A 22,699-nucleotide genomic window follows, 5' to 3' on the forward strand; every position below is an offset into this window, starting at 1 on the left:
ATGAAGTTGTCCCAAGGACCAAATTCCTTTCTTTAAAATAAATCACAAGTCACGGTGTCAAAACCTACGAAGAGAATGTCAAGGATAAAATATTAAGAAACAACATAGGTATAGATCAAACCTTTAATAAAAAATGAAAAGAGTGTGACAGCAAACACACCTCAATGCATAGGGATGTTAAGAGGATAAAAATCTACAACAAAGGCAATCAATTCAAGAGTTCAAATGAAGTGGAGAAAAAAGACCCCATAGAATCTCAACTCATATCTTCACTAGGATTCACTGACATACATCCAAATCCATAAAATAAATTTGTGTAAACTTGAGTGTCAAAAAAGAAAAGGAACAGATTAGGGTTAAAATAAGCAAACTCAAAACCCCCAATAGCTAAAGGCGTGATTAGCTTCTTTTATTTTTCATGCATCATCGTTACAGAAGCATGACAGATCAATATGCTCTGATATTTTATCAAAAAATGTGAAGTGAAACACAAATTTGAATAAAATGTAATGTCCCTTTTTAGGATACCCCTGATTTCTTTACCTTAACCAATATTCTTACTTCAAAATGATAATAACTTTATCAAACATAAGAAGTTCAAAATAATAATTTGATCAACAAATCAAATTCAATCCTCAAAATCAATCAAATCATGAATTCTTTGGGAATCAACTTGTTGGAGCATGAAAGGGTCCTCATAACTTCCAACTCCTAGCCCCAAAGCATGAAATAATTGTGTCCGTCGAACTCATGCTCTAGAGCATGAAAGGATTACATCCTAACTCCTACAAGGCACTTCTCAAGTTCAAATTGATTGATGAATTTGCTCGATTAATGCTGACTGACTTACTAATAAATTTCTATTTAGATTAAATATATTTATAACTGTACGTAGTTATGATTTGCTGCTCTAAATTGTGGGTCTATCGTTCAATATATTCCTCTAGAAATACTCCTATATTATTTTTTGATTGATGTCTTAGTGATTGATATTTAAATGATTAGATGCTAACAAAATTGATGTTTGACTATTTGATTGAATGAGTGTTGATATGATGTCTTGGTCAATGATGATTGATAAATAATCCTTGAATGTTTGGAATGATTTCTCCTTTATAGTTTATAGGTGAAAGGGTTGCCACCTTTCATTAGAATTGCGTCACCAACCTCCATTCATACCTTTTGAGAATAATATATTATTTTCCAAACTGACCGAGCTCTTGCATGTCCTCCTCAGATGAAACATTCTTCCCTTTATGTCTAATGTGAGGGAAAAGTCGCACCTCTTCATAATGTCTACCTGTTGCAAGAGTCCCAACCTCTCACAATTACCACCCTTTAAAAAGGTCACAACCTTTTATAATATTTGTCTTTCGAAATAGTGAATCTCTTATTTTCTTCCTATTCCTTTCTATTAATCCTTCCTTGATTCATATAATAAATTGTTTCTTCCTTCCATGCTTGATGATCTCCTCCCAAGGAGGAAATGATCTCCCTTTATATCTTGTCCATGAGGGGGTTGCAACCTTTCTTGATTTCTAACCTTTCAAAGAGTCACTATTATTAATTCTTAATTGTTGTCTTTTGAAAGTAACTATTTATTTCCAAACTAATTCATTGCTTACTTCTTTGATTGATTATTAATTGATGGAAATGAAATGATCTCCCTTTTATATCTGATATTTGAGAGGGCCACAACTCTTGATTTTATGCCTTTTGATTCATTAAACTTAAATAATTTTTTATTATATTATACTATATCATTTCATTTTTTTTATTTAAATTTATTATTTATTAAATCCCATTTCCAAAAAGGGGCATTACACAGATCCACATATTACCTCCATTTCACCATCCTTGAGATCATAGTTGCTTTGCTTTGATGTCAATGTAGAGAAGCAAAAATAGAAGGGCAAAACATTTAAGCAAACAAAATTAAAGAGGAATTTCATTATAATCATTCGGCTGCTTTAGTACATCTAATGCATTGGCTTTATAAAGCCATTAATTTCCCAGGCTATAGTTATTGTTAAGTCCTAAGAAGTAACATCAACGGTTATGGCATAAAATTGGCATCAATGCACCCAGATCATGTAGAGCCATAATTTAGATCCTTAACCTTCAAGCTGTGCAATGATACTTGCAAAAACCTTGAAGCCTTGTTGAAAATCAGACAACAGACAATGCTCGTTTTTTGCATGGTAAGTAGCCATGATTCCTGACAAGATCAAAATTATTTAAAGTTGAATGTAAGTCGATGCAACTCAAGGATAAATCACTATATTAGAATAGTCTTCAGATATCATTTGCAATGATCACAAAGAACTTACCATAGCCTGTTGTTTGAACATCAAAACCTTCATCCTGCATCAATACCAATGAGAATTCAACGGCTTGTTACAAAGGAAAAATTAACCAGAACTATAGCAGGCATTTTCTGTTATCATTCTATAAACTATGGAACCTAACCAAACCAATAAAAACATGGAAAACTTATACACAAAATTTAGCAATGGAAGCAATATTAATAAAGTAGAAATGAAAAGTATCAATAGACTCTATTTACCCTCTACTAATTGGTTTCTTGGTGCCGCTGCCTGATATGAGAATCTACATACTTCGGTAAGATTTTTTTGAAGAGTAAACTGATAATATTCTTGTACTTGATCGCTTCAGAAGAAGAGTTTCTAGTTTCGACAATTTGAATTTTTTTTCCCCGGTCAGTTGTTGGGAGTCAAGGTATATTTTAGCATAAACAAGATAACAAGAATAATTTGTGCCATCCCAAGTATATATTGGAAATTTGGAACAGTTGAATCCATATCCCTCAGTTAAACTAAACCTGTTCGGGACTTTTAGTGCTTCTTTTCAAGTAGTGTGCTCATTGGTTTAAAGACTCTAACCATTAAACATTTATGTTCTGTGACAAAGAAAGTGGTGGTATCATTTGCAGGAAAAATGATAGAAATCAATTCAACATCATGCACATGTACCACAAGAAAGGATGCTTACCGTGCTTAATGTTAGAAATAAGTAATATACTTTAGCTTAGTATGCGGTAAATATAAAGGTTTCTTGGATGGTTATTCAAACATCCACATAGAACAAATTTTATTGAGGCAATATAGGATCATTACAAAGCTTGTTGTACGTGAACAAACTTTGTAATGTATAAATGCTCCTTCAATTATTGAATAGAATATACTGATACTAGAATGAATTTTGCGCTATCATTTCGAATCAAAGCAAGAAAATTATAGCTGGAGCTTTAAGTTTAATATTTCTGTGTGTTTGAATACTATCACTATCAAATAAATTAATAGTCCTGTGCCACCAATGATATGTTCGTTTCTAAGCACAATGTTTATGCTCGGCCTTTGTTGAAAGGATGGCAGTCTCCTCGTTTGATTTAAATAAAACTTGCTGTAAATTTGACTTGAAGGTCCAGTGCTGAGATTTTTTGAAGGTTTATGATGCCATGAATGCAACTATGAGAAGAATTGACCAATGTTACTATAATTTAGCTGTGGCACGTGAATAAAATCATCTAAAAAGATAACTTCTGGTAGTATATTGATTCCTGGTAGAAGATCGACTAGTCCACAAACATCAGAATTTTCATATAATATTTTTTGTTCTAAGCACATTCATTTTCATTGGATGTCTCTGGACAAATACTGAGCACCCTGATCGAAAGAAAAGTATAACATCAAAAATAAATCCAGAAATAGGTGTGGGAGATGGGCATATCATGGTCACTTCAAGAAAGGCACAGCAGTAAAGCAGTATTAAGTTTTCATATATTGTTGCTGCTGCTAATGTTAGTGGACCTGTTCAGCAAGATCAAGTTTGGTGTCAACAAATTTCTGGGAATTTGCAGGGATCACTTCTTATAGATCGATCGATGTTGGGAGTATATGGAGTGTTAAATTGCAATCTTTCAAATCATGGGTGACAAGAAATGCTTTGGGATGCAGCCGCAATGAAATCTGTGGACTAGGAAGCTTAGCAGCAGAGGATATATTTAATTTTGGTATGTTTTAAGTCTCCTAGAGTTTTATATATATTTATGGTTAGGATCAATATTATTCAGTTTTTTAAATATTATAAAATTCCAAATATTTCTTAGCTTGCCTAGAGAGCTTAACTCTATATTTCAATTTGGTGGACAGATTTTGCCGAAAGTTAGCCAGTAGGTTTAAAATATCATTGCCGAACAATCCTCCAAAGGGTTTTGTTCCAGCTCCTATATTTTTTACATTTAACTGTTTTTATACTTCCATAGTGTAGCACTAAAATCTTGTGTAAAAGGTGTATTAAAGTTAATAGCTTTTTATCTAAAAGGAAAGTTTTGATAAAGCTTTGCCAATGAGTGGAACAATATTGAAAAATATCTCTGAAAGGAATCTTACTCCACCTCTCATGGCATTTGAGAATTAGTTGTCTTCTTATTTCAGCTTCATTAAAATTCTTTGTTAGAAGGTTTTGCACAAACCGGTGATCCTCAAGGACATGTCCCCTGAAAAAAAACTTGACATTTCTGGGACAGGGGGACTTGAGAGAAACACCACCCCACCATTTCACCATTGCCACGAAGTCTCCAAGGACGTTTTAAAGATGGCCCCTCAAAGCTGGAGATCACACTATTTTGGTGATGCCACAAAGATGCCACGATGTCCTCAAAACCCTCACAAGACTCCATCACATATTCTAAGCACACCAAAAATGCCTAGGTATCCTATAGTCATTCAGCTCAAAAAGTGTATTTTAAAACTAAATCAAAATAGCAAGGACTGGGTGTTGTGAAAGACAGTGATAAAATTGTGAAAATGGCATGCACCATGAAGCTTTGGAAATATTGTCATTGATGTCCAAGGAGCATGGACAAGATGTTAGGGTTTCAAGCAGATCCGAAGCAAATATGAACTAACAATTATATGCGGATTTAAATACAAAAGATAAAGAAATAAAACGGGACACAGATAACACAGAGATTTAACGTGGTTCACCCAGAATGGGTTACGTCCACCATACACAGTCGTCCAATCTTTCTTATTATCCAGCAAAAACAGTACATCAACCTTACAATGCCTTAAGCATCCCAGCCGCTTATAACATGCGTTTTTAGGGCAACAAACAAAGGCGGCCTTTTTAGGGTTTTATTACAATGTCGGTTTTCATCAACGAAAAATGGCAAAAAAAAATTTCTCAGGGGCTCCCGCCCCTGAACCCCCGCTTTTCTTGAGGGCTACCACCCTCAAACCCCTGCCCACCGGACCTCGACGAGGATACGTGCTGAGTGTACAGTACTTTGCTGATCAGTCGCCACATTTCAACAATCTCCCAATTGGAGACTGATCAGGCTCCACACCAAACAATCTCCCACTTGGAGACTGATACTACATGACACCACTGTACATGCAACATCCGCTGGATAAAACACTAAGACTCGACTGGTATAAATTCCACAATTATCAATCAAGAAGACCATCAGAAACTGATGAAGAAATCAGCTTCTCCTGTGGAACTGCTTTTGTGAACATATCGGCAGGATTTTCACTTGTGTGAATCTTCTCAAGCTGTAACTAACCCTCCTCCAAAACAGTCCAGATGAAGTGGTACCTGAGCTGAATGTGCTTTGTCCTTGAATGAAAAACAAAGTTCTTCGCAAGATGAATGGCACTCTGGCTATCAGTATACAATGGGCTATCCTCTTGTGTCTGACCCAATTCCTCCAGAAAACATTGCAACCAAATCATCTCCTTGCTGGCTTCTGTAGCAGCAACATACTCAGCTTCAGTAGTTGAAAGTGCAACAACCTTTTGCAGCCTAGAAATCCAATTGACTGCAGTTCCCCCTATAGTAAAAACATACCCTGTAGTACTCCTCCATGAATCAATATCACTCGCCAGATCAGAGTCAACAAATCCACTTAGAGCAGCATTAGATCCTTTGAAACATAATGCCTTTGTAGTAGTTCCTTTCAAATACCGAAGAATCCATTTCACAGCATTCCAATGTTCCATACCCGGATTACTCATAAACTTGCTCACAACTCCCACTGCATGTGCATTATCTGGCCTTGTGCATACCATTGCATACATCAGACTGCCAACAGCTGATGAATACGGGATGTTAGACATTTTATTAACCTCTTCTTGTGCCTTTGGGCACATCTCCTTAGTCAATTTAAAATGACTATCCAAAGGTGTACTAACTGCTTTTGCATCCTGCATGTTAAATCTTTTCAACACCGCCTTTATATACTCACTTTGGGACAAATTCAAGGTTCTATTTTTCCTGTCCCGTGTAATCCTCATACCGAGAATTTGCTTAGCTGCACCCAAATCCTTCATAGCAAATGACCTGGCTAATTTTTGTTTAAGATCATTTATATGTTGCATGTTAGACCCAACAACAAGCATGTCATCAACATAAAGCAACAGGATAATATAACTGCCATTATCAAATCTCTTAAAATATACACAATGATCAGAATGACATCTATGATAACCGTGTTCAGCCATGAAACTATCAAATTTTAAATACCATTGTCGAAGTGCTTGCTTTAGGCCATACAGACTTTTCTTCAACCTGCACACCAAGTTCTCCTTACCTTTGACCTCATATCCCTGTGGCTGCAACATGTAAATTTCCTCCTCCAAATCTCCATGGAGAAAAGCTGTTTTGACATCTAATTGTTCAAGATGTAAATCATCTGCAGCCACAAGACTAAGTACAGTTCTAATTGAAGTCATTTTTACAACTGGAGAAAATATTTCATCATAATCTATACCCTTTTTCTGTGCAAAACCTTTTACCACAAGTCTGACCTTATATCTTTTCTGACCTCCTTCCTCCTCCTTCAGCCGATAAACCCATTTGTTAGGCAAGGCTCTTTTTTCTGCAAGTAAAGGGACTAAGTCCCAAGTCTTATTTTTCATCAAGGAGTCCATCTCCTCTTTCATGCCTAGCTCCCACTATTGTTTGGCATCTACCTGCATTGCTTCTTCATATTCTTCTGGTTCACCAGAATCCGTTAATAAAATAGAATACAAAGAAGGAGAAAATCTTTCAAGGGGTCTACTTGTCCTCGTAGAACGTCTAACACTTGCAGGAGTTTGTGGGACAATCTGTTGTTGCTAAGCATCAGGTACCTGTGGCATTTCATTTTCAGGAATCTCATCCAACACCACATATTCTTGTTTGTCCTGTTCATGCTTCTTTTCCTGCATCTGTTCTTTATACATAACCTTCTCATTGAATATAACATCTCTACTTCTAATTATTTTCTTATTTTCAAAATCCCATAACCGATAGCCATATTCATCTATCCCATATCCAATGAAGGTACATTTCTGAGATTTAGCATCAAGCTTGGTTCTGTTTTCTTTATCAACATGGACAAAAGCTTCGCAACCAAAAGTTTTTAAAAAAGAATAATTTACCTTTTTATCAGTCCATGCCTCCTCTGGAATACCACCATCCAAAGGGGTTGAAGGTCCTCTATTTATCAAATAGACAGCAGTATGTACAGCATCTGCCCAAAAATGTAAGGGCAATCCAGCATGCAATCTCATGCTCCTCGCACGTTCCATGATAGTCCTATTCATTCTCTCTAACACACCATTTTCCTGTGGAGTTCCTGGAATTGTCTTCTGCTTTCGAATCCCATTTAAAGAGCAATAATCTTCAAATGCTTTGCTGCAATACTCACCTCCATTATCTGATCTGAGACACTTCAACTTTTTTCCTGTCTCATTCTCAACCAAAGCTTTCCATTTCTTAAAAGTTTCAAAAACATCTGATTTTTGTTTTAGGAAATATACCCATGTTTTTCTGGTTGAGTCATCAATAAAAATAACATAATAACAAGAGCCACCAAGAGATGATACCTGAGTCGGTCCCCATACATCTGAATGTACAAGCTCTAACTTCTCACTCTTCTTCTCTTTCCCAACCTTGAGAAATCCGACTCTTTTCTGTTTACCGTAAACACAGTTTTCACAGAACTCTAAATCAATCTTCTTTAGTCCTGGCAATAGATTTTTGAAGTGAAGGGTTTTCATCCCTTTCTCACTCATGTGCCCAAGCCTATGGTGCCACATTATTGAATTTGTTCTTGCAACATTTATTGTTGTTGTCCCTGCAGTAACTTTATCTGTAGCAGCTAAGGTAGAGTAAGTGTTACCAGTACACAGATATAATGTGCCTACCTTCACACCTTTAGCTACTACTAATGATCATTTAGTGACCTTCCACATACTGTCTGAGAAGGTAACTATGCAACCTTCACTACCTAGTTGCCCTGCAGAAATTAAATTTCTTCTTAAATTAGGAACATGTCTTACCTCCTGCAGAAACCAGTCATTACCATTATGTAACTTGATTTTTATCTTTCCTTTTCCAACAATTTGACAAGGCTCATCATCACCCAAATATACTTGTCCAAAATCACCTTGAACATAATCTAGAAAACATTTTCTATGGGGTGTAGCATGAAATGAAGCCCCAAAATCTATTACCTAGGAATCATTAACATTATCCAAACATAAGATTAAAGCATCTTGTAAAGTATTACTTGCAATATTAGCTTCCTTACTGTCATTTTCATTTTTGTCTCCTCCTTTGTTTTTCCGAGACCAACAGTTTTTCTTTAGATGACCAGGCTTTCCGCAGTACCAGCAATCTTTCTTTCCTCTAGATTGAGAGCGTCCTTTCTTTGACTTCCCTTGTGACTTCTCATTCCCAGGGCCTTTTCCTCTTTCCTTTGATCTTCCTCTGTTCTTCACATTCAAAACACTACCCGATGATGTTGGAGTCTCACCTGTGCTTTTCTTTCACATTTTCTCGCTTAGGATAACACCAACAATATCATCAAATACCAAAGTATTTTTACCAGAGACAGAGTTACTTACAGCCATAACCAAGCTATTCCAGTTTTCTGGCAAAGAACATAAAATCAAGAGAGCCCTAACCTCTTCTACAAAGGTAATTTTTACCGAAGACAATTGACTGGTAATTGTATTAAAATCATTTAAGTGCTCCACTACAGATCCTCTCTCACTCATTTTCAAATTAAACAAACGCTTCATAAGAAATACCTTATTTGAAGCCGAAAGTTTCTCATGAAACTTAGCAAATGTTGCCATCAAATCTACAGTCATTTTTGCTTCTGTTATATTGAATGCTACAGATGGCGCAAGGCACAATCGAATGGATCCCAATGTCTTTCTATCTAAAATGTCCCACTCTTCATCTGGCATTGTGGTCGCTTTCTTTGCCTTTCCTTCCAATGGCCGCCACAAATCCTTTTGATACAGGTAATCCTCCATCTGCATTTTCCATAACTGATAATTCTGGCCGTTAAACTTTTCGACCTTGAATTTGGAATCCTCCATTGCTCCCACTCAAATCTGAAAGTCCTGCCAATTTACAGAAAACCTCGCTTTGATACCAATTGTTAGGGTTTCAAGCAGATTCGAAGCAAATATGAACTAACAATATGCAGATTTAAATACAAAAGATAAAGAAATAATACAGGACACAGATAACACAGAGATTTAACGTGGTTCACCCAAAATGGGTTACGTCCACCATACACAGTCATCCAATCTTTCTTATTATCCAGCAAAAACAGTACATCAACCTTACAATGCCTTAAGCATCCCAGCCGCTTATAACATGCGTTTTTAGGGCAACAAACAAAGTCGGCCTTTTTAGGGTTTTATTACAATGTTGGTTTTCATCAACGAAAAACGGCAAAAAAAATTTTCTCGGGGCTCCCACCCCCGAACCCCCGCTTTTCTCAGGGGCTGCCGCCCTCGAACCCCTGCCCGGGGCTTGGCCCGGCCCTGGACCCCGGCAAGGATACATGCTGAGTGTACAGTACTTTGCTAATTAGTCGCCACATTTCAACACAAGATTGTCATTGATGTCATGTTTCACCAAGATAGTTTATAATTGATGTCAAAGAAGAAATTGATTTGCTACTATCAAAGAAATCGTTATCACAGTCTATGCAAGAGGTGGTTGACTTGTAAAAGACATCAGTTATATTGTAAATTGAACTACTATGATTAGCTGGAATTAAGAGAGGTTGAAGAGAATAATAAAAAAAGTTTTGTTGAAGAGGCCAACTCCCTTTGTGATCACCTCTTATAGGGAAGTTGAAATAAGTAAAATTAATTCAAATTAGCTTTTAAAGCATGGACCAACTCATGCCTTGTTCAGTGCCACCTTGAAGGAAGAGAATTAAAAAGTAAATCAAATTTGTTTTATGGAGGCTGACTCCGTATAAGAAAGATTAAAATAAATGAAGGCTGACTTGAAAAGGTATAGTCACCTCCTTTGGTGAAAAGACAAAAAGATATAATTAGAAGATGAATGGAGTGTCATCAAACAAGTTTTGCAATGCAATATAATTCGATTTAAAAGAAGATTAAAAGCATATTTAGAAAAGATGAAGAGCAGAGATAGATGTGAAGGATTAGCATGGATTAACGGAGTAGCTAGTTTATGTGCGAGTAGAATTATGAAGGAAGAATAAATGCAGATGTATATGAAGAATATGTGTAGATACTTCAAAGAACAATGTTTCACTGTTATTATCTCAAAACTTATCGCAACAATTTCATACAAGTCCCCTCCTTTTACAAATGAGGGGGTTGCCCCTTTATATAGGCCTTAGGCCATGATTACATGCAAACCCCTAATTAGGGTTTGCCCAAAAGATTCTCCAACTCAGCAATAAATACCCCATAAAGCCCATAATTACAATCTTGCCGAAAATGGCACCCATAAAGCATTAATTAACCATTACATTTAAAAAGTGCCCACTACGCAATGAATGTGCCCTCATGCAAAGATCACCCATGATGCCACAAATGCTCTATCATTTCCACATGCGGCTGCTGCATGTAAAAGGAATCTGCCATAAATTCAACATGCAATGACTGGGTCACCATTTGGTCAAATATTTCGGTAATGAATGTGCCACTATACTACCACGTGTTCAATAGATCCTCGCCATGCAAGTGGACCCCGTCGTCGTGTATTCGCTCCTGCCCATCTGGAATTGTTGGAGAAGGAAAATTCGATTCAGGAAGAATTTTCTTGAAGTCTCCTCAACTTTCCTTGCTTGAAGAAGGTTTTCCGTCAATTTTCACTCTCCTATTGTTTAGGAATTATCCACAAATTAGGGTTCAATGGTCTAGGAGAGAGAAAATTCCTTAACGACTCCAAGTCTACCATCATTTTCAAATTTGGATGATTCTTGATGCCCAAGAATGGATTTTTCAAATTTTTCCCTGGGGGGGAATTTCTTGTTCAGTTCATCCCTGATTCCTTCCTTGCCAAAAAATTGTGAAGGAATTCATGCTGTGAAGGAATTCTCCTTTGAAAAGAAAATTGTTCCTCACCCCTGCGGAAGGAAATTCTTCATGCCTAAGCCAATTTTCATGATTTCCAAGAACTATGTTGTGAAGGAAGGAATTTCCATCACTTAGTCAATTTTTTTTTTCAGAATTTCTTCTTCTTGTGCGCAATTCTTTCTCGAGGAAGGAATTTTTTGTGCTCTTTGAATTCATCACATTCGTAGGGAGTTTTTTGACCAATTTGCTACATTTCCTATTTTTTAGGAATTTCCCTAAAATTTAGGACCCGGGTCTAGGAGATAGAGTATTATCTCACGAGTCCAAATCTGCAAAACTTTCCGGATTCTGATAAGATTTGGTGTGTCTAAAAATGGAAATTTCAAAAAAGTTCTCGAGGGGATTTTTTTATTTTTCATTCTTCCTTGACCCTTTGACTTTCATGCCTTAGACAAATTTTCAATTTTCAAGCTTAAAGCATGGAATTCACCATGTCTTGGAATTTGATCATTTTCCATGCCTCCAAGCACCCCCCCAATTTGGCACTTTCCATTAGTCTAGGGCACTATTTCCAGGTGCAGAGGAATTCACACTTTGTTTGGAATCTTCCGTCACTTCCTTGTTTTGGCGCCTTCACCATGCCTTGGGCGGAATTTCACCATGGAGGAGGAATTTCATCAAAAGTTGAATCCTCCATGACCCCTCCATTTTGGCGCTCTGCTGAGTGCTTGGGCGGAATTTTGCTATGGAGGAATTCCACTGAATTGTTCATGCTCCATGCCCCTTCCATTTTGGCGCTCAGTTGAGGATTTGGGCGGAATTTTGCTGTGGAGGAATTCCATTGAATTGTGAATCCTCCATGACCCTTCCATTTTGGCGCCCCAGCTGAGGATTTGGGCGGAATTTCTTTGTGGAGGAGGAATTTCATTGAATTGTGAATCCTCCACGACCCTTCCATTTTGGCGCCCAACTGAGGATTTGGGCGGAATTTTGCTGTGGAGGAGGAATTCCATTGAATTGTGAATCCTCAATGACCCTTCCATTTTGGCACCCAACTGAGGATTTGGGCAGAATTTGTTGTCGAGTAATTAAGCATTAAGGTAAATTGTTGTCAGGTAATTAAGCATTAAGGTAATTAAGCACCGGGTAACTGACCAGACTCCTTTATATTGTATATGTTTCCAGTCTTTGGACATGCTATTGTAGTCGAACATATTGCTATCATTGTATGTACTGGCTTATTATGAATCAATAGAACACTTGTGAGTTCCATATATTCTATGTACTGCTGTCATTTATGCAATGTCTTAACCTGACACCCTACGGGGAAAACATTTGGCGCCGTTGCTGAAGTAAAAACCTAGGAGCAACGAGAAAAGGACGTACTACATGGCACACGGATAACAACCATTACCAAAAGGAATGACCTTGACAGAGAACCCGAAGAATTGTTCGAGGGGGAAAAGACACTCATGAAGGATTTCTACTGCATCCTACAGGCGGCAATCGAAACACACGTACGGAGGGAAGCCACCGCCGAAGATGTCCCAGAGGATGCTGTGTAGAGTTCGCTCGGAGTAAGCCCCGCTGTAAATCGGTTGATGAGCGAACTGCCTAACCTTTTGGCACAAGGATTTTTGGCTCTCCAGAACCAAAGGTAAGACATCTACCGAGAGAACCAACGGCAGCAAATTCTACGGGAATTTAGGGAGCGCCAAGAAGATGAGCACAATACATGAACTCTGACGGTTAGAGAGAATAAATAAGAACACCCCCATTGTAATGAGTATGTCAGTGACATACATTATGTACGAGGGATGAAGTAATAAAAGTTTTTTTGTTTGTGTACATGGTGTGTGCTTGTTGTGTACGGAAGTTATGCCCAATATACTAAATAAAGACAAAAATAAAAAATATAGAAAGTGACGAATGGGAAGTGGCACAAAGAGCGTTGAATCTCAGACAACAGATAGAACGAAGGCGTAGGCTAAGGCAGCTTGCCAACGGATGACCGGCCGAGGGGTTGCTCGAAGGGAACCCAAGAGGTGTCACGGAGGTTGCGGAGGCAAAGATAGACGGAGAGAATTACACTCTCTACGCTATTGTAGGGTTGCCCGAAGGGAACCTAGAAGAAGTCACGGAGGGTGCCGAAGGAGAACTCTACAGTTCGCCAGAATACCACCATAGGACATGAAGTCGCGAAGAGTTGGTGGAACAAACAAGGCGAAATCTAACCCTGATTGACGCTACCAGAGACCTACTAAAGAACTTGTCCATTTCAGAGGACAACCAAGGGAGACAACCAATTGGAGGGAGACGACCGAAGGTGCCGAGGGAACACAAGGGTACCGTAAGGGAGGCAATTTGTTCGGTTCGAGGTCAGCAACCTTCTCCGGAGGGCCCACGAGTGGAGGGTCAGGTGCAGGCGGCGGAGGCGACGGATCACCAGTTACAAGCACACAAGGCATCAGAGGAGCGAAACCCAGCGGTGGGATGGCAAGTAAACAGAAATTGCCAAACTTCACAGGGGACGGCAAGGAAGACCCCGTACGACACTGTCGTACATGTGAAACTATTTGGTCCGCCAACGGAGTGACGGATCAAGATGAGTTGGTACAGCAGTTCCCAACCACGTTACGCGGAGTTGCCATAGATTGGTACTCCGATGTTGACAAGCAAAAAGTGGCCACATGGGCCAATCTACAGAAGGAATTCAAGGAGGACTTTCGGTTGCTCCGTGATGACAATGAAATCGTAGCCGAGATATACAGCACCAAACAAGGTCCCAAGGAGACAGTACGGGCATACAATCGAAGGCTGAAAGAATTGTTGGGTAAAATGGAAAGCCAACCCGCAGATGGGTTGAAGAAACGATGGTTCGTTGAAGGGTTGAAATCCTCCCTACGGAAGAAGATGAAAATTGTACCCCCGACGTCATATGACGATGCGTATAATAGGGTGATGGACCTCGAGAGCGAACACAAAACGTCAAAGAAGAAGAAAAGTAATAAATACTCATCCGACGATGATGAAGACTCTAACGGGAAAGCAACAGTGGTGGCGAATATAGTAAAAAGGTGCACGCGCTCCAAAAGGATATGGAACGAATGCTAAAAGAATTCAAAGCCATGAAGGGGAGTACAAGTAAGACTGAAGAAAACGACGTGTGGTGTATGAACTGTAGGAGTGACGGACACACCAAGGGCTCCCACCCCAAAAAGGCTTTCTGCGACATTTGTCAGATTGTCGGACATTTGACAAAGGAATGTCCCTACAATATGAAAACCAGGAGCCAACAAGTTCTCTTCACGCAAGAGCAGCCGGCCGCCGGAACTACGCAAACTGCCAACAATAATGCATCATCTGGCAGATACCGGAACAACCGGCAAGGGGGGAAGACCAATAATAACAATAATAATAGGGGTCGGATCCAATATGATGCTAAGGGACGACCAATGATCTAGTGCCGAGCCTGCAATCAATGGGGCCACTTTGCCAGGGAATGCACCTCAAAAGAAACTCCACAAAAACTATGCAAATGGTGTGGGCCTAGAGACCACGATGATGGAACTTGCCCAAAGTCGGGAGTGAACCTACTCAACATTGACAGAACGGAGGAACGGGAATTGGCAATCACACGGTCAGAGGCAAAGAAGGCCACATACCCGAACTCTCGCACGGAGAAGCAATGGGCGCTGGAGGTGAAGGCTGAAGTGGCAAAGGAAATGTTGGCACAAGGGAACACTTAGGAAGCGGCAAGTACTTCCTGCTCTGAGGCTGAGGAAAATATCCTGAATCAAATGTTGCAGAATGAAGTACCTGTGAAGATGAAGGACCTCCTGGAAAAAATGCCACAATTATGTATGGCACTCCTACGTACGGTGCAAGTAACTCCACAGAGTCGGGTGACCCGGAATACGAATGTTCTTGACGGAACACCAACACACCCATTGGTCCTTACACTATACAGTGGTCGGCACCCGGCGGTGGTAGAAATTGGAATACTTGGCACCATTTTGACTGACACCATTGTCGATGGCGGGTCGGGAGTGAATGTGCTTCCGGAAGAAACCTGGAAGAGGCTTGGCAAGCTGACATTGTGGCCGTCAACCTTCAACTTACTAAGAGGGGATCAACATGGTATCAAACCTCTTGGAAAGCTAATGGCGCAACAAGTGACCATAGGGACACAACCATTTGTCCTCGACTTCATGGTGATTCTGCTCGCCAAGAAAGGATACGACGCCATTCTTGGTAGAGGGTGGTTGGTGGCAGCCAGATCGAATCACAACTGGAAGCGTAACACGCTGTTCATGGAGAAAGCCGAGCGAAAATTTATTATCGACCCGAAAACACAACTCGTGAGTGAAGAGCTCGCGTCAGAATCGGAATCGAAGGGCGAGGGCGGAGTTGACGAAGGAAAGTATAGAAGGGAACCGGATGAGGAAGGCGTCCTGGGAATCCAAGTATGTTCGAAAGATGAGACCGATTCCCTAAATGGGCTCTTCCACTGGCAAATGGAAGACTACGAGCTGCTGTATGGGTGCAACATGTTGCAGGTTGACGAGGAGCCGGACAAAAATGAATTTCCGCCAGCGTACGAGGAATACACAGAAGGGGATGCTCCTGTCAACGAGGCACCAGTACATAGGTTTGACATGACGAAACCATTCCGATACAAAGTCCGTAAAACCTACAAACCTCAGCACGGAACCAGAGTCGAGGAACATCCTGGTTGGTGACGACTGGAATCCAGTCCTGAAAGCCGATGCGTTTAAAATATTCATGGAATACAAGGAAGTATTCGCCTGGACGTACAAGGACCTCAAAGGGTGCCACCAGAACTGTGCGTACACCAAATTTCACTCGTACCTGCGGTCGTACCTATACGGAAGAGGCCGTATAGAATGAATAAAAACTATGCTGCGAGAGTGAATGATGAAATCGAATGTATGCTCGAAGTCGTGATTATTTTTAAAGTGCAAACCAGCGAGTGGGTGTCGCCCATAGTGATATCCCTTAAAAAGGAGGCAAACCAGATCCGAATCTGCGTGGATTTAAGATGCCTTAACGCGATCACCATAAAGGACTCGTTTCCAATACCATTTACGGATAGCATCTTGGAGGAAGTGCCTAGTCATGAAATTTATTCATTTATGGATAGATTTTCTGGGTATAGCCAGATATCCATTGCCGAAGAGGAAAAATTAAAAATGACCTTCGTAGTGGAAGATGGCGTCTTTGCGTATAACCGAATGTCGTTCGAGTTATGCAATGCGCCAGCAACATTCCAGCGGATAATCCTTCACATATTTGACAAGATGTCAGTAGGAAACTTTAGGGCATTCCTTGATGATTGGTCCATCTACCGTAACCAGGATGCACATCTGGCCGCACTTGGCGAATGCATGGAGAGATGCAGGAGAGGTCGCCTAGCACTCAACCCCAAAAAATGCAAATTCATGGTGCCTCAAGGGAAGTTGTTAGGACATAGTGTGTGTAAGGCTGGACTCAAGACTGACCCGAACAAGATTCGAGTGATAGTGGAAATGGAGGCACTGGCAAATGTCACGGGAGTCAAATCCTTCCGTGGACACATAGGGTATTACAAGCGGTTTATCAAAAAATTTGCTCAAGTATCCTGCCCTCTAGACAAGCTGACGAGGAGAGGTGAACGGTATGCCACGGGGACGACTCGAGAAGAAGCCTTCCAAGAACTGAAGTCACGGTTGGTAGGTGTGCCAATCCTGACATATCCGAATTGGGACAAAGAGTTCCATGTACACGTCGACGCATCAAATTTTGCCATAGGGGCCACACTAGCACAGGTTGGCGATCACGGGCTAGATAACCAGGTATACTTTGCGAGCAAACTCCCGTCAAAGGCGGAAAAAAACTATAGTACGATAGAGAGGGAAGCCCTGGGGATGGTGTACTCCGTCCAGAAGTTTAGACATTACTTGCTGGCCACGCCGTTCACATTCTATGTGGACCACTAGGCGTTAATGTACCTGGTGAATAAGCCAATCATTCAGGGGTGAATCAGTCGATGGCTGCTGCTGCTGCAGGAGTTTACATTCAACATTATTGTACGACCTGGAAAAGCCATGTGATAGCCGACCAGCTATCTAGAATCAAGTCGGGGGAACCGACAGAAGGAGTAAATGAAGACTTCCCAGATGCCCACTTATTCCGCATTGTCGTTCTTCCTGCCTGGTACACAAGCATCGGGGAATATATGTCGACATCACAATTCCCTAGAGAGATGCCACCAGGGGAGCGAAGGAAGCTCGTACTAAGGAGTAAGACGTTTCAACTCATTAATGGCCTTTTGCATAAAATGGGACCTGACCAGGTCCTACGACGATGTGTCATGGAGGAAGAAATTCAAGGTGTTTTACGGGAAGCACATGAAGGCTCGACAGGAGGGCACATGGGGCCCGACACCACGGCCAGAAAAGTTCTATTCGCAGGGCTATGGTGGCCGACACAGCACAATGACGCTCGGGAGTGGGTGACTTTTTGTGACACGTGCCAACGAGCGGGGAGGCCACTGAAGAGGGATTTTATGCCCCTCAACCCGTCCAATGCCTAGGAACTGTTTGAACGATGGTGCCTAGATTTCATCGGACCTTTGAAGGCAAGTCGAGCCCGACGTTGCAGATACATGGTGGTGGCCACAGAATATTTGACCAAGTGGGTCGAGGCACGGGCTCTGCCAGACAACTGGGCCGTCAGTACGGCAAGGTTTATCTACAAGCAAATCATTACACGGTACGGGATTCCAATCCAATTGACAAGTAAGAGGAGAACATTTTGTCAATCATATAATATGGTTGCTCACGACGGAGTATATTCCACTCCTTATCAAGCCCCTACTATCCTCGGGCGAACGGGCAAGCCGAGGCAACAAACAAAATAATCGTCTCTGTGATTTACAAGTCTTGCGGAGTGGAGAAGGAAGATTGGGAAGAACGCTTACCGTCGGTACTATGGGTGTACCGGACGACGTATAAGGTCACCACAGGACAGACCCCCTTCCAGTTAATGTTCGGGCAGGAAGCGGTTGTGCCAGTGGAATTCATGGTGCCGAGTCTTCGGATCGCCATTGACAACAGACTAGGCGACATGGAGAGTCTCTGAGAGCCGTTGCATGCCTTGAACAAATTGGATGAGCGACGAATGATGGCTCAGTGGGTGGCAGAGACGGCACAGCAGAGGCGGAAAATGTGGCATGACAAACACTTGCGAAGAATGCAGTTTACTCCCGAACAACTTGTGCTGATGTTTAACGGACGCAATGAAATAAAGCCTGGCAAGTTCAAGGTAAAGTGGTTGGGTCCATTTAAGGTTCGCGAAGTCAGCGCGAAAGGAGCCATTAAACTGTGGACGCTCGACGGCAAGGAGATACCTGAGGCAGTCAACGAATCGAAATTAAATGTGTTGGGAATGACGGGAACGCCCAGACCGTAAAAATTGAAAAATTTGGAAAAAAAAATTAAGTTGAGAAAAAAAAAAATTTGAAAAATTATAAGTTGAAAAGACACTATTTTTTGATATTTCTTTTACAAGCAATGTTTTTAATTTTGGCAAATATTAAAATGGCACTTATTCAGTGGAGACATGAAGGAAAATAAAGTGCGGCATACATTGGAAATGGCGAAATAATTCTCTTAATTCCGTACGAAAATCATTGCCAGGTCGACGGCAAGCATTGCCACGTTGACGGAATTACTAGTTTTAGTACGGTACGGAACAATTCAGCACAAAATTACTTGTTAGTGCGGAAATCATTGGCAGATTGACGGAAAGCATTGCCAGGTACGGAATTTTACTTGTTAGTACGAGAGGATATATTAGTACAGGAGGACATATTAGTACGGGAGGACATATTAGTACGGACAAAGACATTTTAGTACAGACACAGGCATTTGACATATTAGTACGGACAAAGACATTTAGTACGGACACAGGCATTTTTAGTACTGAACAATTCTGTACAACCACGAACTCGGGCATTTTTTAGTACAGAACAATTCCGTACAGACACAAACTCCAGGGAAGTGGAAAAAGACCATACGATTCATTGGTGGAGGAAAAAGACCGTACGATTCATTGGTGTAGGCAAAAAGACCGTACGATAGCAAATTGGTCCATCCGCAGGGAAAGAGAAAGGTCCGTATGGTTCCTAAAGATGTTTTGATTACCCGGTGCATATTCCGTACACCATTTCATCAGGGAAAGAAGTCGAAACTTGCCACACCGTACACACTAAGGCAGCCGTACAACCATACCGGAATTGGTGAAAAAGACAGTTAGGACACTAGGAACGGTTAGCATTTGAACCCCAAGCAGGAAACAAAATTCAGTTGATGGAGCAGGCAACTAGCAGGTTGAAGAAATTAGATTGGCGAAGGAGGCTACAGGAATCCCAGAGAGAACAACACGGAAAGGATTCAATTGGTGATCAGCAGGATGCGAGCCGGGGGAAGGTCGTGGTGTAGGTTGCACGCACGCACAAAGTCACACCAGACTGTGACGTTTGAGGGACTAACTGGCAGCACTTGCAAACAATGGTGGGGAACGACCCTAACCCCAGCCAACATTGAGGTCAAAGTAGCCCTTGCCAAAGCACGCGTCCATGACGCAATACAAATGCCCATCTTGTCTATTAAGGAATTTGAACCATGCTTGCGCACTATGATCAAAACCTATGATCCAGAGTTGCGTACGTCGTCATTTAAGTTTCAGCATACAGATGTCATAGTTTCTTTCAATCCGGATGATTTCGAGAGGGTTCTTGGCATGCCGGATAAAGGGAGAAAGATTGACAAAACTACAACAAAGATGTCCCAAGAACAGAAAACGCAATTGTTAAAAGAAATGCATCGGGATGACTTGACGACAGCTGACTGGGCAAGGATTCTTGCACTGCAGGGCAGAGGGTTAAAGAAAACATTCTTGAAACCTGCCATCTGGCAGTGCTTACTCGATTTGATGCAGAGTCGATTAATTGGTGCAAGTAGGGCGTTGGATGCAATGGTACCTATGATTGAACTGATGCAGGGCCTAAAGAAAGGTACGGTATATGATTGGGCGAGTTTGTTATCGGATAGAGCCCACGATTTCCTAATGCTGAAGCACAAAGTTTTTTACATGTACCATGCCATCGGGTTGTTTTTGGACTCCGTACGAGTACAGGTACCAGCCAATCTGAGAGGGTGGTGACCATGAGACTGCATTGATTCCTTGCAGCCAGCTAGTTTCTATTGGACAGAGTTGGACACACTCACGGTTGGTGGAGAGGGTCAGACTAGCAGGAAGCGAAGAAGGCAGGTTCCGGTGGTGGTGTCAGGCAGTGACCGATTTAGGACAGGCAGAGAGTAGTTCCGGAGGGGACACTACTTTCCAACTCTCGGAGTTGGCCGAAGTAGAGGTGGATACAGGGACCCCTGGTACGGAAGAGGGCGGTTGTGTAGTGTCTTTTGGCCAAGCACCACATGGAACCCACGGGCTGCCAACAGGGGGTGTGGCATGACCTCCAAGAGAGGGGGTTCGAGCAAGGCAGTTGTTATTCGCACTAGCATTCCTACACGTGGACAGGGAATTGACACCACTTTCCTCGTCTGGGGTGACGACAAGAGTCCTTCCTGGGGTGGCCATTCCAACATTCGAGCAGAGGCATCCTTGTCCTATAATGCAAACACCTGCAATGACCACCACTCCTTGTATTCCAGTGCGCTCACCTGTCACGGAACAGGAAATAGGGACAAAATGCACGAGGCAGGCAAAGGGCAGTGGGGAAGCAGTGGAGGACACAGACACATGGTTGGACCGGTATGCCGCCCCATCCATAGTTCTAGTAGGGCCACCACCTGCTACACCTCGCTATCCTACACAGGCTGAGGTAGTTGATTTGGGGGAGCATCCTATGCAGATAGAGGTAGTCGAGTTGGTGGAGCATCCTGCAGAGATGGTTTTGCCCACTAGTGGCAAGGAGGAGATACCTTCCCAGATGGGCCTTCAGGACGAAGGTGTAGCGAGGACCCAGCCTTCTGTCATAGCACAATTTTTTGCTGAGATGGAGGGGGCAGTTCAACGGTCGGTAGCCTCCACAGTTGAGGAATCCATTGTTCAGCCAGCCTTGGAGAGCCTACGTAAGTTTGCTACTACGGGGGTAGGAGAGGCATTCCAGAGGTGCTTTGAGGCACGGGGAAGGCCGACCATAGACCTACCTGAGATGAGTGCAGACTTTGGTGAGATAGATTGAGCAGGTTGTGCGGGATGGCTATTACCGACTCCGAGAGGCTCAGATCCAGACAGATAGAGTTGTGGAGCTAGCCGCTCGCATCCCGTTGTTGGAGACACAGTTGGCCCAGCAACAGGCCTGAGCTGGCCGTGCGGATGAGGTTCTGGACACGGTGAAGAGAGAATTGAGCTCTGTGACGGTAGCACTGGTGGCTGAGTCAGAGATGAGGACCACAGCAGAGACCCGTGTTACCAACCTTGCGGTAGAGTTGGAGGCGAAGCAAAATGAGCTCATGGAGGTTGTATTCAAGGTGAAGCGATCACGGGAGCACCAGTCGGTGGCCGAGCGGGACCTTGCTTATCGAACTGATCAGGTGCTGCAGTTGCGGGCGCGATTGGCTTTGACATCAGCAACCCCTTCTTCTTCAGGGTCGCCCTCTTGCCCTTCACAGTAATTTGTTGTTTTTGGTTTCAGTTTTGCTTGTACATCATTCCCATTTTGGTTGTCTGTTGTCCGGAGACGACATTTCTTTTTGGGGGGGATGATGTTGTCGCGTAATTAAGCATTAAGGTAAATTGTGTTAGCATTGGCAGTTAACCCGTCGGCTGTCGACAGTTAGCACCAGGTAACTGACCAGACTCCTTTATATTGTATATGTTTCCAATCTTTGGACATGCTATTGTAGTCGAACATATTGCTATCATTGTATGTACTGGCTTATTATGAATCAATAGAACACTTGTGAGTTCCATATATTCTGTGAACTTCTGTCATTTATGCAATGTCTTAACCTGTCACCCTATGGGGAAAACAGAATTTCCCTGTGGAGGAATTTCATTGAATTGTTAATTCTCCATGACCCTTCCATTTTGGCGCCCAGCTGAGGAATTGGGCAGAATTTCTTGTTGAGGAGGAATTTCATTGAATTGTGAATCCTCCATGGCCCTTCCATTTTGGCACCCAGCTGAGGTTTTGGGTGGAATTTTGCTGAGGAATTCCATTGAATTGTGAATCCTCCATGACCCTTCCATTTTGGCACCCAGCTGAGGATTTGGGCAGAATTTCTCTGTGGAGGAAT

The 22,699-nt window shown here is 41.8% G+C and overlaps 1 protein-coding gene across 1 annotated transcript in view; it reads right to left on the minus strand.

Annotated features, from left to right (window-relative positions):
- Positions 1-1,920: 1,920 nt before the first annotated feature.
- The window catches only part of LOC131036093 (acetylornithine deacetylase), a 132,145-nt gene continuing 111,366 nt past the window's right edge, over positions 1,921-22,699 (minus strand). Inside the window, exons 9-10 of the mRNA XM_057967900.2 lie at positions 2,331-2,364; positions 1,921-2,218 (exon numbers count right to left, since the gene is read on the minus strand). Coding sequence (XP_057823883.2) covers positions 2,115-2,218; positions 2,331-2,364 — 138 coding nt within the window. The 3' untranslated portion in view covers positions 1,921-2,114. The remainder of the gene's footprint in view (positions 2,219-2,330; positions 2,365-22,699) is intronic.

The sequence above is a fragment of the Cryptomeria japonica genome, chromosome 4 (genome assembly GCF_030272615.1).
Source record: "Cryptomeria japonica chromosome 4, Sugi_1.0, whole genome shotgun sequence".
NCBI lineage: Eukaryota > Viridiplantae > Streptophyta > Pinopsida > Cupressales > Cupressaceae > Cryptomeria > Cryptomeria japonica.